At 52.7% G+C, this 14,866-nt stretch overlaps 1 protein-coding gene across 4 annotated transcripts in view; it reads left to right on the forward strand.

The window, feature by feature from the left end:
• The window catches only part of ZC3H7B (zinc finger CCCH-type containing 7B), a 60,796-nt gene that overhangs the window by 16,450 nt on the left and 29,480 nt on the right, over nt 1-14,866 (forward strand). For all 4 annotated transcript variants that reach the window (XM_030320761.1, XM_030320762.1, XM_030320760.1 and 1 more), the window contains exons 2-5: nt 8,577-8,635; nt 12,421-12,454; nt 12,589-12,786; nt 13,745-13,903. In XM_030320761.1, coding sequence (XP_030176621.1) covers nt 8,583-8,635; nt 12,421-12,454; nt 12,589-12,786; nt 13,745-13,903 — 444 coding nt within the window. In that variant the 5' untranslated portion in view covers nt 8,577-8,582. The remainder of the gene's footprint in view (nt 1-8,576; nt 8,636-12,420; nt 12,455-12,588; nt 12,787-13,744; nt 13,904-14,866) is intronic.

The following is a 14,866-nucleotide window of genomic DNA, read 5'->3' on the forward strand; positions in this document are numbered from 1 at the left end:
CTTTGCCACTTTGGGACAAGGATCACCTTTTCCTGAGTTTCTAAGAACTTATTCTTCATTTCCATCCGAGGCCTCACCAGAATTGCCTTTAACATCCTTATTTCTACCGGCCATCCCTTCATGGCCATCGGGGGTTGTTCTAGCTGCACCTCAAAGCTCCCTGAACCTCCTCCATATGTTTAGGTATTTGTTACAGCAGCACCCCCACCTCTTGGTACCAAAATTTGTACTCGCCTACTCAGGCTGTGGGAATAAAGTACTGGCTCAGAGCTCTACCCTAATGACCTCACTTAACTTGAATTATTTCTTAGAGGCCCCATCTCCAATACAGTCCTACTGGGGATAGGGTTTCAACGTATGTATTTGGCGGGGACACAAACATTCAGTTCATAACAACCACACATACAAAGGTTCTCCCAGAGGAAAGACATTGGGAAGGAGGGAGGGGTGTGGGGCCTTAGGTGTTTGCTGGGGATTGGGGGGCTTTTGCTTACTTGGCACTTTAACAAGGCTGTCCAATGCCCATCTCTCCAGACCCTTTGAACCCAGGCTGTAGGGTCACTGTGTGGCCTTGAGCAACTTTCCTGGCTTCTTGGAACACTTTTTCCCTCCCTGATGGGGTTGTAGTGAAACTTCAAAAAAAAAAAAATCACATTTATTTAACGATGTCTCATTTTCAGGTACGGTAAAGCCAGACACAGAGCTTTTTTGTTCAAAACCTGTGACTTCTCATCTTACTTTAGGGTGAAGCCACGGCCCTTGCTCTGCTGATGGAGACCTCACATATGGTCTTCCCTGGTAATGTCACAGACCTTCCCATACACCACTCTTCCCACTGCCCACTCTGCTCCATCCACACTGGCCTCCTTGCTCTTCCTCAAATACACTGATCAGTCTCTACCTCAGGACCTTTGCACTCACCATTCTTTCTGCTTGAACACGTTTCCCCACGTGGCTTGCTCCCTTCCGTCATTTTGATCTCTGTTCAAATGTCAAAGAGGCCTTCCCTGAGTCTGCTATATAATTATAGCACCCTGCCACTCTATCACCTTATTTTTTTCCTTTCCTATGTGTATCCTTCCTGTGTGACGTTATACATTTATTTCTCCTATCTCTCCTCCACCTGCACATATACTCTAAAAGAGGACTTTGTCACTTTTGTTAATTGCTAAATCCCCAGGGCCTAGAACATTTTAGGAATCCCTTAAGGGCTCATCGCACAGGTGGCTGGCTGGCTGCCTCCAGTGAAGCTCCTTTTTCTTCATGTTGTGGCTGTGTCCCTGCAGCCTGGTTTCCCCACTAAACTGCGAGGGGCAGGGGTTTCGTTTCTGTCATGGCTGAGTCCCCTGCCTCCAGAGCAGCGCTTGGCACAGTGGAGGAGCCACTCACATTTAATGACAGACTGAGGTCCTGATTGTTGCTCTGCCCACTTCCCCCTGCTCGCACAGGGCCACTGCCTGGCAGCCGCTGTGGTTTTCCTTTCCAGGTGGTATGCTTCATACTTTACTTGCCCCTTCCATCTGGGTGTCTGGCACTTAGCAGGTGCTCTCTAGCTTACTTTCTGAGAGGCACACGACTGGGCAAAGCCAGACGTAGTACCAGACCACGCAGCTCTTGGGGTGGTCTGTCCCCCTCCTCGTTAGCAGGGCCCACGAGAGCGACCAGCAGAAGGTCCTTCAATCAGGGAGAGGTGAACCCAGTATCTGGTACATGGTAGGCACCCGGGAGGCATGGGTTTCCTTCCCTTCCTGCCACCTGACCTTCCGGCTTTCTCCTAGTTGTGGGCCAGGCCTGCTGGCTGACCCCTGTTGGCAGCCTCGAGGCGGGTTGGGGCCTGGGCTTCCCCATCCTCGTGGCTGTGCAGATTGAGGGGTGCCACAGGGACTTGTTGGGGGTGGGGGGAGGCTCAAGCCAGTCTCAGTGTGAGTGTTTCTGGGCAGGTGTCCTGTAAGGAATGTCCGTTCTCTCCCAGTCTTCTCAAGAAACTTGTCATTCTCCTTCACATCCAGCTCAGGAACCACCTCCTGCAGAGCCTTCCCCGGTTCCCCCAGCGGACCCACCGCTCCTTCCTCTCAGGTCCCAGGCCCTTTGCACCCACAGCCAGCCTGCATCACAGCTGACGGCCCACCTGTCTTTCCCCCCGCCCCCCACACTGGACCAGGAGGTCCTGGTGGGCGGGACTGGGCCTCAGCCACCAATTCATTTTGTGTCTCCCCTGCCCCCACACCTAGCCCCAAGCAGGAGGGCATAAATGTTGGTTAGACTGAACTATACCCTCACTCTCCGGGGCTCTCTCAGAGGATACTAACTCACCAATGTGTCGGGGGAGTCAGAAAATCTTCCCGAAGGAGGGGGGATTCCCTCCGCATCCTGGGCCCCAGTAAGACCTGGGCCTCCAGCTTGGTGTTACTTTGTATTACTCTGAATTTTAGCAGTGGTTATACTCTCACTGGAGAGGGGGTGTCTGAAGGCCCAAGCCATATGCATCTCCCCCAAGCATCCCTGGTTTCTGGCTGATCTTGCGTATGGTGGCACTTTTTTTAAGCACTGCAAGGGCCCAGCCCCTTGGGACAGCCCTACCAGCCTCTACCAGCCTGGCAACATTGCTTATGAAATAAAATCGGTTTGCCAGCCCTGGCCTAGGGTCTATACTCTCAATTGAATGACCCTAGAGTGGTCGATAATAGATCCTAGAACAGGACATTGGAAGAAGCATAATATTTTCACACAGAAGTCTTCCCCCAAATTGCCCCAGAGACCTCTGCCTTTCCTGGGCCATGAGTATTCAACACCAAACACAGGCTGAGGTGCCTAGGAAGGCTCCTAAGTGGTTCTACCTCTACTGTACCCTCGAGGAGGGAGAGCAGCAGCCTCTTTCCTGACCTAAAGTCAGCATTTCCAGGCCTGGCCCCCACTTGCTGGCTGCAGGCCTTGTGACCTCTCTGAGCCTCACTTTCTCCATCTCTCACATGTGGGTCCCAGATCGGCTCAGCCCCGAGGGTCATCAGTCAAGATCAGATAAAATGTGAGAGATGTCAGGGATTTCATGAACTATTGGATGCAGCCTGACAGAAGGCCTTCCCTTCCCTGACACCAATGAGCCAACTCCTATTCACCCTTCAAAGCCCAATTCAAATGTCGCCCCCTTTGTTTCCTAAATGTTTCAACTTTTTTGTGCCTCATCCCAGCCTGCGTTTACCGCAGAAATCTGGTTTGGGGTGGAGTTGGTGGGATGTTCTTGCCATGTCTCTAATTAGGTTATAAGACCTGGGTGCAGGTGGCCACGCTGGCCTCACCTTATAAAATGGGCCTGTAGCAAATGTTGAATGCCCCCCATAGAAATCCTGATCTACAAGCTACCACTTGTAAAGTGTCTGCTATGTGCCCGGCTCTGAAATGAGGACCCTCCTCTGTATTCAGCCCACCAGGAGGTGCTGTTTGTAATCCTCATTGTACAAAGCGGGAAGCTGCTAATCAGGGAGGTAGAGTAGCCTGCTCTGGGATTTGAACCCTTCTCCGTGGTGCGGGCACACAGCAGTGCTGCTGCTCTGGGTTTTTGGTGGTCAGAGAGGAGGATTCGCCCGAGGCTGTGTGAGGAACCTCCTTCATAACCACCTGGGGCAGGGAGTATTTTTTTCCTTGGCATTGGATGCGGACTTAGGAATTCTCACTTGGGATGGATCTGGGCAGTGCTTGTTTCTGGTAGGTCTGCTCAGACTCCAGGGCTGGGAGGAGACTGGACAACACTCCCCTCTGACTGCTGCAGTTTTCTGAGAGAACTACAGGCTGAACAGGGCTGGGGGAGGGCAGGGGGGCAGCCGCTCCCACCTGGTGTGAGCTGGTGTGGGGGTTTGGGGAAATGTGACCAGTGGGAGAGAGTCAGTGAAAGAGACTCGGAGTTAAAGAGAGTCATCAGACACTCTAGGTAGGGGAGGGCAGGGTCGGATTTGTGGGCCTGAAAGCACCCCCCCCCCCCGCCGTGATGGCCTCAAGGAGGTGGGGGGTGGGCAATGAGGCAGCTGGTCCCCTTGGCTGGGGGCAGGAAACAGCCCAGGTGGTAGGGAGGGATGGGGGCTGGATTGTGACCTAGGGCAAAGTGACAGGGCTTGGTGGTCATGGCCGTGACCAAGCCCTGTAGTGCTGGTTGTCTAGGCCCATGGGGGTCTGCTCCCCTGCCACAGGCCTGCTGCCCACGCTGGGCCACACTGTGTGGTGACGGGTGCACCCTTGCTTCTCCCACCAGGTGAACCTCTCTTCCAGGGCCAGGACTGGTCTCACCCATCTGTGGTTCCCCAGGCTCCCAGGAAACAGGACAAATGGGTATATGATGGTCCCATCAAAGGGAGGGAGAGAGGGGCACCTGGGTGACTCAGTCAGTTAAGCATCCGACTTCGGTTCAGGTCATGATCTCGCAGTTAGTGGGTTCACACCCCGCGTTGGGCTCTGTGCTGACAGCTCAGCGCCTGGAGCCTGCTTCAGAGTCTGTGTCTCCCTCTCTTTCTGCCCCTTCCTCCTTCCTTCTCTCTCTCTCTCTCTCTCTCTCTCATGAAAAAATAAATTAAAAAAAAAGGGAAGGAGAGAGACTCCATGGAGGAGCTAGGCTTTGAAAGAGGAACGGGATTTCCTTCACAGGATGGCTGCCCAGGTGGAAAGAAGTGCAATGGCAAAAGTTGGGGGACAGGACGACCACCACAGACCGTTCTGGCTGGAGGCCTGGAGGGGAGCTTGAGTGTGGGCGCGATGAGCACTGGTTTCCTAGACAGGGAAGCTGAGGACAGAGAGACCGACCAAGAGGTGTGCTTGGCAAGGCAAGGCGGTCCAGACCCATCACTGCCTGCCTCCTGCAGGAGAACAGGGTCATCCCAGGAAACACTTGAAGTTTTTTTGCAGGAGGGAGGAACAGGGTTGGATAACACATATCCCCAAGGTTGTTGGACTTTATTTATTTATTTATTTATTTCTTCATTCATTCATCCATTTTTTTTTTTTTTATGTTTACTTTTGAGAGAGAGAGAGAGCACGAGCAGGGGAGGGGCAGAGAGAGAGGGAGAGAGAGACTCCCAGGCAGGCTCCACACTGTCAGCGCAGAGCCCGATGAGGGGCTCGATCCCGCGAACCCTGAGATCATGACCTGAACCGAAATCAAGAGCTGGTTGCTTAACCGACTGATCCACCCAGGTGCCCTGTGGTTGTTGGACTTGTCCTGCCCCAAGCGCTCTGCACGTGCTGTCTCCTGAGCCCTCCTGACAGCCAGTGGTGCAGGAGCTGCCTTCAGCCCCATGCTCCCCATTAGGAGACCGTGGCCCAAAGTCACACGGCAGGTGTAAATGCTGACATTCACACTCCCATCTGTCTGAGTCCAGAGCCCTGACTCATGGCCCTGGCAGGGCAAGCAGATGTCTAGTGGGCACATGGGCCCTGGCCCTGCCCAGTGTGAGGATCTGATGCGGAGTCTGAAGACTCGCGTGGCTTCACCCCTCCCTGGGAAGGACACATGGGAGGAGCGAGATCCAGGGAACCGAGATTCCCGATCTCACACTCTTAGAGCCTCACAGCCACCCTGCCAGGCAGGGCTTATCAGCTGACAAGTTACGCAGAGGAGGAAAGTGAGGCACAGAGAAGTGAGATGGCCTGCCCTGGCCACAGGGTGTCTCACAGCTGTGGGCGTGGCCAAGGATGTGGCGTTCGGTCTAATAGAGCCGTTTGCCTGCTCATTGGTTGAGTGGCCTTGGCAAAGAAATTTCATTCTTTGTGCCTCCCTGTCCTCATCTGTAAAATGGGTTAGTGACACCTGCCCCTCTTACTGGACAGGATTGTGAGGATGTGGTTGACCGGATGGAAATAAAGAACAAGGTAAGGAAGTTTTAGAAGGTATTAACTAACACACTTGCTCCCTCCCTAAAGTAGCTGGGTGTTTTTATACCTGGTTGTTTTTTTTTTTTTTTTTTTTTTTATCTTTTTAAAAAAATTATTTATTTATTTTTTAATTTACATCCAAGTTAGTTAGCATATGGTTTCAGGAGTAGATTTCACTCCTGAAACAATGATTTCAGAAGTGGATTCTTTAATGCCTCTTACCCATTTAGCCCATCTCCCTTCCCACAGTCCCTCCCTTAACCCCCTGTTTGTTCTCTATATTTAAGTCTCTTACATTTTGTCCCCCTCCCTGTTTTTATATTATTTTTGCTTCCCTTCCGTTATGTTCATCTGTTTTGTATCTTAAAGTCCTCATGAGTGAAGTCATATGATATTTGTCTTCCTCTGACTAATTTCACCCAGCATAATACCCTCCAGTTCCATCCACATAGTTGCAAATGGCAAAATTTCATTCCTTTTGATTGCTGAGTAATACTCCATTGTATAGATATACCACATCTTCTTTATCCATTCATCCACCGAGGGACATTGGGCTCTTTCCATATTTTGGCTATTGTCGATAGTGCTGCTATAAACATGGAGGTGCATGTGTCCCTTCGAAACAGCACCCCGTGTCCCTTGGATAAATACCTAGTAGTGCAATTGCTGGGTTGTAGGGTAGGTCTATTTTTAGATTTTTGAGGAACCTCCATCCTGTTTTCCAGAATGGCTGCACCAGCTTGCATTCCCACAAACAATGCAAAAGGGATCCTCTTTCTCCATATCCTCGCCAACATTGTTGTTGCCCGAGTTGTGAATGTTAGCCATTCTGACAGGTGTGAGGTGTTATCTCACTGTGGTTTTGATTTGTATTTCCCTGATGATGAGTGATGTGGAGCATTTTTTCATGTGCCAGTTGGCCATCTGGATGTCTTCTTTGGAGAAGTGCCTATTCATGTCTTTTGCCCATTTCTTCACTGGATTATTTGTTTTTTTGGGTGTTGAGTTTGATAAGTTCTTTGTAGATTTTGGATACTAACCCTTTATCTGACGTGTCATTTGCAAATCTTCTCCCATTCCGTCGGTTGCCTTTTAGTTTTGATGATTGTTTCCTTCCCTGTGCAGAAGCTTTTTCTTTTGATGAGGTCCCAATAGTTCATTTCTGCTTTTGTTTCCCTTGCCTCTGGACACATGCTGAGTAAGAAGTTGCTGTGGCTGAGGTCAAAGAGGTTTTTGCCTGCTTTCTCCCTGAGGACTTTGATGGCTTCCTGTCTTACCCATTTTGAGTTTCTTTTTGTGGATGGTGTAAGAAAGTGGTTCAGGTTCATTCTTCTACATGTCGCTGTTCAGTTTTCCCAGCACCACTTGCTGAAGAGACTGTCTTTATTCCATTGGATATTCTTTCCTGCTTTGTCAAAGATTAGCTGGCCATACATTTGTGGGTCCATCTCTGGGTTCTCTATTCTGTTCCGTTGATCTGAGTGTCTGTTGTTGTGCCATGTTTTTACACCGTTATACACCTTGGTGCCCCTGTTCACGCCTTCGTACCTGCCTTCTGCTGATGCAGGCCCACCTTCCCGGCTGCCCACCATCCTCTCTCTGTAACCACTTGATGGGGGGAGAGTGAGGGCCACACTGTGGGGGAGAGAGTGGAAGAGGCCCGTGAGTGGCCTGGACGGAAAATGCTGGCTTGAGACCAGGCAGCTTCCAGCCTCTTTCCCGCGGGGTGATGGAGCCCCAGGCTCAGGTTCTGACTCAGGGAGGCCCACCCCACTCTGGGCTGCCACTGGGTTGGACCAGCTGATCCCAACTGATCTTCTAGCCCATACATAGTGCCACGGAAGCCAGCTGGGCCGTCTGGGTCTGGCGGGGAGCTCCCAGCCCCTGGGGGCTTTGCCCTAAAGACCAAACCTCTAGCTCTACTGCCGAGCCTCCCTTCTCCTTAAGCAGTTTCCACTCGCTGCCTCTCTGCAGCAGGCCCCCTGCGTGTGCTCAGTGCCATTCAATTGCTGTGCAACTTCAGGCCTGTCCTCAGCCTTGCAGAGCCTCTGTCTTCTTCATCCAGAACATGGGCGATTCCCTCCCTTGCCAAGACAGGGCATACACCATGCCCCCTGGCCTGCTCCAGGCCAGGCTGGTTCAAAGTGCAGAGGGGCTGCTGGTGGTAAAAGAGGATGGCCTGGGTTCAAATCCTGCCTCAGCTATGAGCGGGCTCAAGACTGGGGCTCCCTGAACTTGTTTCCTCCTTGATAAAATGGAGACAAAATGACACCTGCCTCGTGCCACTGTTGAATGATTCAAAGAAACCCTTATACAAAGTGTGTGGTGCTGCATTGTAGCTATAGTCACTGGCATCGTTTTGCATTTTCCCTGTCTCTTCTCCCTGGACTGAGTTTGCTGTTCAAACAAGGTGTTCTCCTGGGACTTGAGGGTGTCTGGTGCAGCACTGCAGCCCAAGCCATGTGTGAGAAAGGGCAGGAGGCCTCCATGCAGCTCCCTGCCCATCAAAGGAACAGCACAGAACCAGAGTCCAGTGGGGCCTGGGCGTGCAGGGCAGGAGCTGCGTGGTCTGGTTCAGACGGTCTCTATAGGTCACTGCCCCTCAGCGTCACCTGTGAAATGGGATGAGTGCAGGAATGAGAGGGAGTGCACAGTGGGATGGGGACTGCGACCAGCCACCGGCCCCTGCTGACTAACTGATGGACTGTTCTCTCCCCCAGAGACTGATGGAGAGGCAGAGACGGAAGGCGGACATCGAGAAGGGGCTGCAGTTCATTCAGTGAGTGTGGGGCTGGCTGGGCGGGCGGGGGGCCAGGGACGGCAATGCCCGGGCTCTCTCCAGCTCTCCCTTTTCTTCTCACTCATCCTTTGCTGCTCAGGCTCCCTTGTGTGCTGGAGAGTGAGGAGGTGGGTTGTGCTAGGAAGGGGCTGGCATGGCAGGGGCTGGGCGGCCGGGGGGCGATCTGTGAAACCACCCCCATGCACACACACTCCCTGACCCTGGTCACCCTTCAGTCCCGCTCAGCATACCACTGTACCCTCGCCCTCCTTACACGCTGGCACGCTCCCTGTTAATTCTCCTGCTTGCCTGTGCACAGCTTATAATCAATCAATAAATCAGTTTCCATTTATTAAGCACACCTCTCAGGCTCTGTGCTGGACCCTTCATGTCCATCATCTTCTTAATCCTCACAACAGCCCAGTGAAGTAGGTGGTCTTTTCTCCATTTTGCTCAGAGATGTTAAGAAACCCGTTTATGGTCACGCAGCTATAAAGTAATAGGATTCTTTTTTTTTTAATGTTTATTTATTTTGAGAGAGAGCACAAGCAAGGGAGAGGCAGAGAGAGAGAGGGAGAATCCCAAGCAGGTTTAGCACCGTCAGTGCAGAGCCTAAGGTGAGACTCAAACTCAGAACCGTGAGATCATGACCTGAGCTGAAATCAAGAGTTAGACACTTAACCGACTGAGCCATCCAGGCGCCCCCAGTGATAGGATTCTAACCCAGGTCTAGCTGACCCCAAACCCACATTTCTTTCCATTATTTGTCCCTCAAACACATGCCATGTTTGTTTTTAATTTTTTTCTTTACACACAAAATATTTTCAGTAAATTTTTTTTACCTCTTAAATAGATCTCCAGAGGTGTATTTATCACGACACTAAGGAAGTGTAAGCTGCAGGGCCCCTGATTTGTGTGGGTCCTTTCCAAAGCCCTGGAAGGCTCCCTTAGCAATTCTTAGTTTCTAATTTTGTGTTCTTTTTCTTTTCTCTCTTTTTTTTTAATGTTTATTTATTTTGAGAGAGAGAGAGAGCAGGGGAGGGGCAGAGAGAGAGGGAGACAGAGAATCCCAAGCAGGCTCCTTGCTCAGCAAAGAGCCCACCATGGGGCTCGATCCCAGCACTGAGAGATCACAACCTGAACGGATATCAAAAATTGGACCAGAAAAAAAAAAAAGTTGGACCGATATCAAAAGTCGGATACGGGCACCTGGTTGGCTCAGTTGATTGAACCCCCGACTTTGGCTTGGGTCATGATCTCACGGTTTGTGAGTTCAAGCCCTGTGTCGGGATCACTGTTGTCAGCGCAGAACCCACTTCCAATCCTCTGTCTCCCTCTCTCTCTGCCCCTTCCCCCCGCTTGTACTTTCTCTCAAAAATAAACGAACATTTTAAAAAAAGAAGAAAATATTTTTTTAAAAAGTTGGATGATCGGGGCGCTTGGGTGGCTCAGTCAGTTAAGTGTCCGATCCAGATTTCCGCTCAGGTCATGACCTCGCAGTTCGTGAATTTGAGGGCGCGTGGGGCTCCACGGCGGAACCTGCTTGGGATTCTCTCTCTTCTTCTCTCTCTCTGCCCCTCCCCCCCTCCCCCGCTCACTCACTCGCGTGTGTGCACACGCTCGCTCTCTCTTTCTCTCAAAATAAATAAAGTTAAAAAAAAAAAAGTTGGATGATCAACCGACTGAGCCGCCCTGATGCCCCTTGTGTTTCTTTTCTTAAATAGGAATCCCCACAAAACTAGGATTTATGTCTACATGCCCTCATATAAACTCCCCAATTTTGTTCTCTCACACAGACCTCTAAAACACCACCTGCCTCTTCACCACAGACTGGATCCCTTGTCACACACACAGTGTCCCCATCGCTCTGATGGTGCTTGTGTTGACATTCACATGCTGTCCTTCCTCAGCTTGGAACACGGTCACTTTGTCTTGTTCAGGCCACTGCAAGGGCTGTGGCCCACCTTTCCCTCTTCTCTAGGCCAGTCTTCCATTTGGGGGAGGGATTTTTTTTTTTTTAAGTTTATTTATTTATTGTGAGAGTGAAAGAAAGTGCAAGCGGGGGAGAGGGAGAGAGAGAGAGAGGGAGGGAGACAGAATCCCAAGCAGGCTCCTCACTGTCAGTGCAGAGCCCAATGCGGGGCTCAAACTCACAAATCGGGAGATCATGATCTGAGCCGAGATTAAGAGTCTGTTGCTTAACGAACTGAGCCACCCAGGCGCCCCTAGGGAGGGCTTTGATTTGGGGGGAGTGTTCAAATTTTATTCAGAGGCCAGTCTTGCAGATACAGTGTTTCGTAAGAACTCTGTCTTTAACTTAAGTCACTGATTTCCGTGGAGCTGGACCTTTGAGCCCTGCCTTCTGAGCCCCCCCCCCCCCCCCCACCTCCCTGGGTGGTCTCCATACCTGCGAAATGAGACAAGGCCCCTTCCCTCACAGAGGCATTGTGCTGGAGGTAAATGGTAGGTCGCTCTGTGTCCTCCTTCCCCTTTCCAGAGAGGAGCTCCAAGAAGGTTCAGCGATAGGACAGCCTCCCGGGAACCCCTGTGTTAGTCTCCTAAGGGATTGCTTTACAGGGTAACACAGTAGGACCTGCTGGTTTTAAAATTAACTTTTATCACATGTAGATTTTGTGTGCTTAGCATTTATTAGGCACCTCTGGGCACGGAGCACTGTAGGAGCTGTGAAGCAGCTTGCATGGGTGGGGTGGCACTGGCTTGTGTGGATGAGGTGACCTTCAGGTCAGAGTGTGCGCTACTGACCTGGGAGCTGGGGCTGGAGGGGAGAGGCTGGAGGTGGGAAGCCAGGAAGGAGGGTAGCCGTGGGGCCTGGCTGGGCAGTACAGGGAACAGCGATGGGCCCTGGCCCCTGACGGTGGGGAAGCAAGGAGGGCAGGATGGGAGCCCCATTGTCACAATCAGGGACACCACCTCCCTCACACACACAGGGGAGGGACCTCGGTGTCTTCTCTCACCTCTTTGGCTGACTGGCTCAGGCTGCTCTCTCTTGCCCAGGTGCCGGCAGCAGCTCTGGGCAAAGGAAAGAGCCCCAGCCCTGTGCTTTAGTCCCGGCTCTGATGCCGACCTGCTGTGTGACCTTGGCTGAGTCACTGTCCACTCTGAGTGTCTGTTTTCACCTCTGTGACATGAAGGACCGGGAGACAAACCCCAGCTGCTCTTCTAGCTTAGCCTTTTAGCCTGACAGATGTGGCTCTTTTCTCCTGGACTGATGCTTTCTTCTATACTGAGCTGGCATTTTGTGGGCCACAGGGGAGGAGAGGGTGCCCACAGCCCCATCTGCTGGGCTGGAATGAGGAGTCAGGCTCTGACCTGGCCTTGGCCAAGGTCATGTGTGTTTGGGGGGCTGGGATGGGAGAAGGGCAGAAGCTGTCCAACTGGGGGGACCTGAGGTGGACTTTTCCTGCTGCCTGGGTCCTGCATTTACAAGTTTAGCGTGTCGGGGGCACGGTCATTCCCAGAGAACTGGTTTCTCAGGAAGAGACCAGCTGGCTGGCCTTCTCAGCATCTGTACCCGGAAAGCCTGGGGCAAACACAAGGCCTTCCTCCCTCCCTTCCAGCAGAAACGGAAGACCAGCATGTGTTAGTCTGGGGAGAAAAAGCTGCTGTTCCCTTACCCCAATCCACAAGGTGACATCTGAGGTCTGAGGTAGAGGCGCCCACTCCTGGCATGATCTGTGGCCTTTGGCTCTGGCTCCTGGGGCCTCCATGAGGCTGAGACCCCTGGGCTCACCCAGACTCTGTGTCTCTCTCCTTTTTCCTGCTAGGTCGACACTACCCCTAAAGCAAGAAGAATATGAGGTGAGCATCGGCGGCGGGGCCGGGGGAAGGCAAAGGGCAGGGGTGCCCAGGAGAAGGGGGGTGTAGAGGCCGGGTGCCAGGGCTGGGGCCGCATGCAGACCCCTGAGCCCCCTCTGCACCCCACTCCCTGGCAGGCCTTTCTGCTCAAGCTGGTGCAGAACCTGTTTGCTGAGGGCAATGACCTGTTCCGGGAGAAGGACTACAAGCAGGCCTTGGTACAGTACATGGAGGGGCTGAACGTGGCCGACTACGCTGCCTCCGACCAGGTGGCCCTACCCCAGGAGCTGCTGTGCAAGCTACATGTCAACAGGGCTGCCTGCTACTTCACCATGGTGAGCCCGCACCCCCTCCCCTCTTCACTCTGCCCGCCGTTTCCTGCAGATGCCCAGCCAAGCTGGGCCCGCACCCCAGTGAGCCTCTGCAGGCCCGGCTCCTCCACCCCCTCCTGTGGGAGTGTCACCGCCTGCTTCCGTGGCTCTCAACCCCAGCTGCACCACAGACTCACCTGGAGAGCCCTTAAAGTACTAATACATTGTACAAAAAGTGGTTTGTAAGGATACGGATGCCTGAGCCCCACCCCCGATGAATTAAGTTAGATGTTAGACTGTTAGACGCTCATCAGGCTGGCCTGGGCATGGATAGGAGTCTGTAGGGAGTCAGGACTGAAAACCGCTACCCTCATCGTGCACTGCCTCTTTCTGCAAACCCCTGGCCACTCCTGCTCCTTCCTCCTGGGCTCCCTCCCATCTCCCCCCATCCTCCCGAAAGCTCTGGCCTCCTCCTCTTCCCTGTCCTGCTTGCTCACTGACTCAGTCACTCACCAGATCCTTAGGGATGCTCTGCCGTGAGCTCTTTAGAGGACCCCCTAACACCTCTGCAATCCAGAGTGGACTGTTCTGGATAAGCAGGTCTACCAGGTACCTGTTCACACCGTGTTCTGTACCCTGAGCTGCCTTCTTGATTTCACTTCCTCTCAGAGGTACCTTGATTACTCTTGGGCCATGAAGTTCTCAGCTGAAGGCAGATATGGAAGTAGGTGTGTCTGAATGGCCAGGCTCATTGCTGCAGAATTTGAAGGCCATCCCCCCACCTCCAGTGGCCTGCCAGTGCCCGTTGCAGCCCCCTGAGCTGGACATACAGTTGCCCTTGACCAGAGTATGAATGTCAGAGGTGTTTCCTGGAGCTCTGGAGCCCCCTCCCCGATCCTCCAGCCTCCCCCGTCTCTGCAGGGAAAGGGGTGGGAGGGAGATAACCAGAGCTGACCGTGTGGCCTCCCACTCCTCTCCGCAGGGCCTGTATGAGAAGGCGCTGGAGGACAGTGAGAAAGCGCTGGGCCTGGACGGCGAGAACATCCGGGCGCTGTTCCGCAAGGCACGTGCCCTCAGCGAGCTGGGGCGTCACAAGGAGGCATATGAATGCAGCAGCCGGTGCTCCCTCGCGCGGCCCCACGTGAGTGCCCTGACTCCTGGTGCAGGGCTGGGCTCTGCTGAGCGTGTTTTCCCCCCCTGTGCCGTGGACCGGCAGATACTGATATTTACACTGAGCTCTGGTTGTGTTTCAGGCACTGCTGAAAATACACAGTGTGTATTAACTCACTTAATCCTTGCATCAGCCCTTTGAGTTAGACGGAGGAACTTACCCGGGAATCACAGCTGTGGGCTGCAGAGCTCACACTTGAACCCAGGCAGTCTGATTCTAGAGTTGGCATTGCTTTTTTTTTTTTTTTTTTTTTTAATTTTTTTTAATGTTTATTTTTGAGAGAGAGACAGAGCATAAGCAGGGGAGGGGCAGAGAGAGAGGGAGACACAGAATCCAAAGCAGGTTCCAGGCTCTGAGCTGTCAGCACAGAGCCCAACGTGGGCTGAAACCCACGAACCGCAAGATCATGACCTGAGCTGAAGTCAGACGCTTAACTGACTGAGCCACCCAGGAGCCCCTAGAGTTGGCACTCTTAACCTCTAGGGTTGCAATAAGGACTCAAAGGGGTGTCACGTGTGGGGGTCCTGATGTCCAAGCTGTCACTAGGTGGGAGAGAGGCAGGGAATTGACCAGTAGTGAGCCTTGCTTGCCCTGGCCCACACACAGCTGGGTGCATGCCCCCTCCTCCTTTATTCACCCACTTCTTAAGTACTTAAGTATTTACTAAGCACCCACGAACTACCCAGATCTGTGCCCTTCAGGGACCCACAGTCTGCTGGGAGACGTGGAAACATCCCTGGGGTTTAGGTCTGACTCCACCGCTGACCCCCAGCATGACCTTGGACAAAACACCTCCCCCGTCTGCACATCAGCTCCTTGTCTATGAAGCACCCCTCCTATTTTATCCCTGAAACAATGAGTGTAAAAGGGCTCAGAAAAGGCTCAATTCTGCCCAGGAGTGATCAGGATCTTGGAGGGCTCCCTGGAGGAAGG

Source organism: Lynx canadensis, chromosome B4 (assembly GCF_007474595.2).
Source record: "Lynx canadensis isolate LIC74 chromosome B4, mLynCan4.pri.v2, whole genome shotgun sequence".
Lineage (NCBI taxonomy): Eukaryota > Metazoa > Chordata > Mammalia > Carnivora > Felidae > Lynx > Lynx canadensis.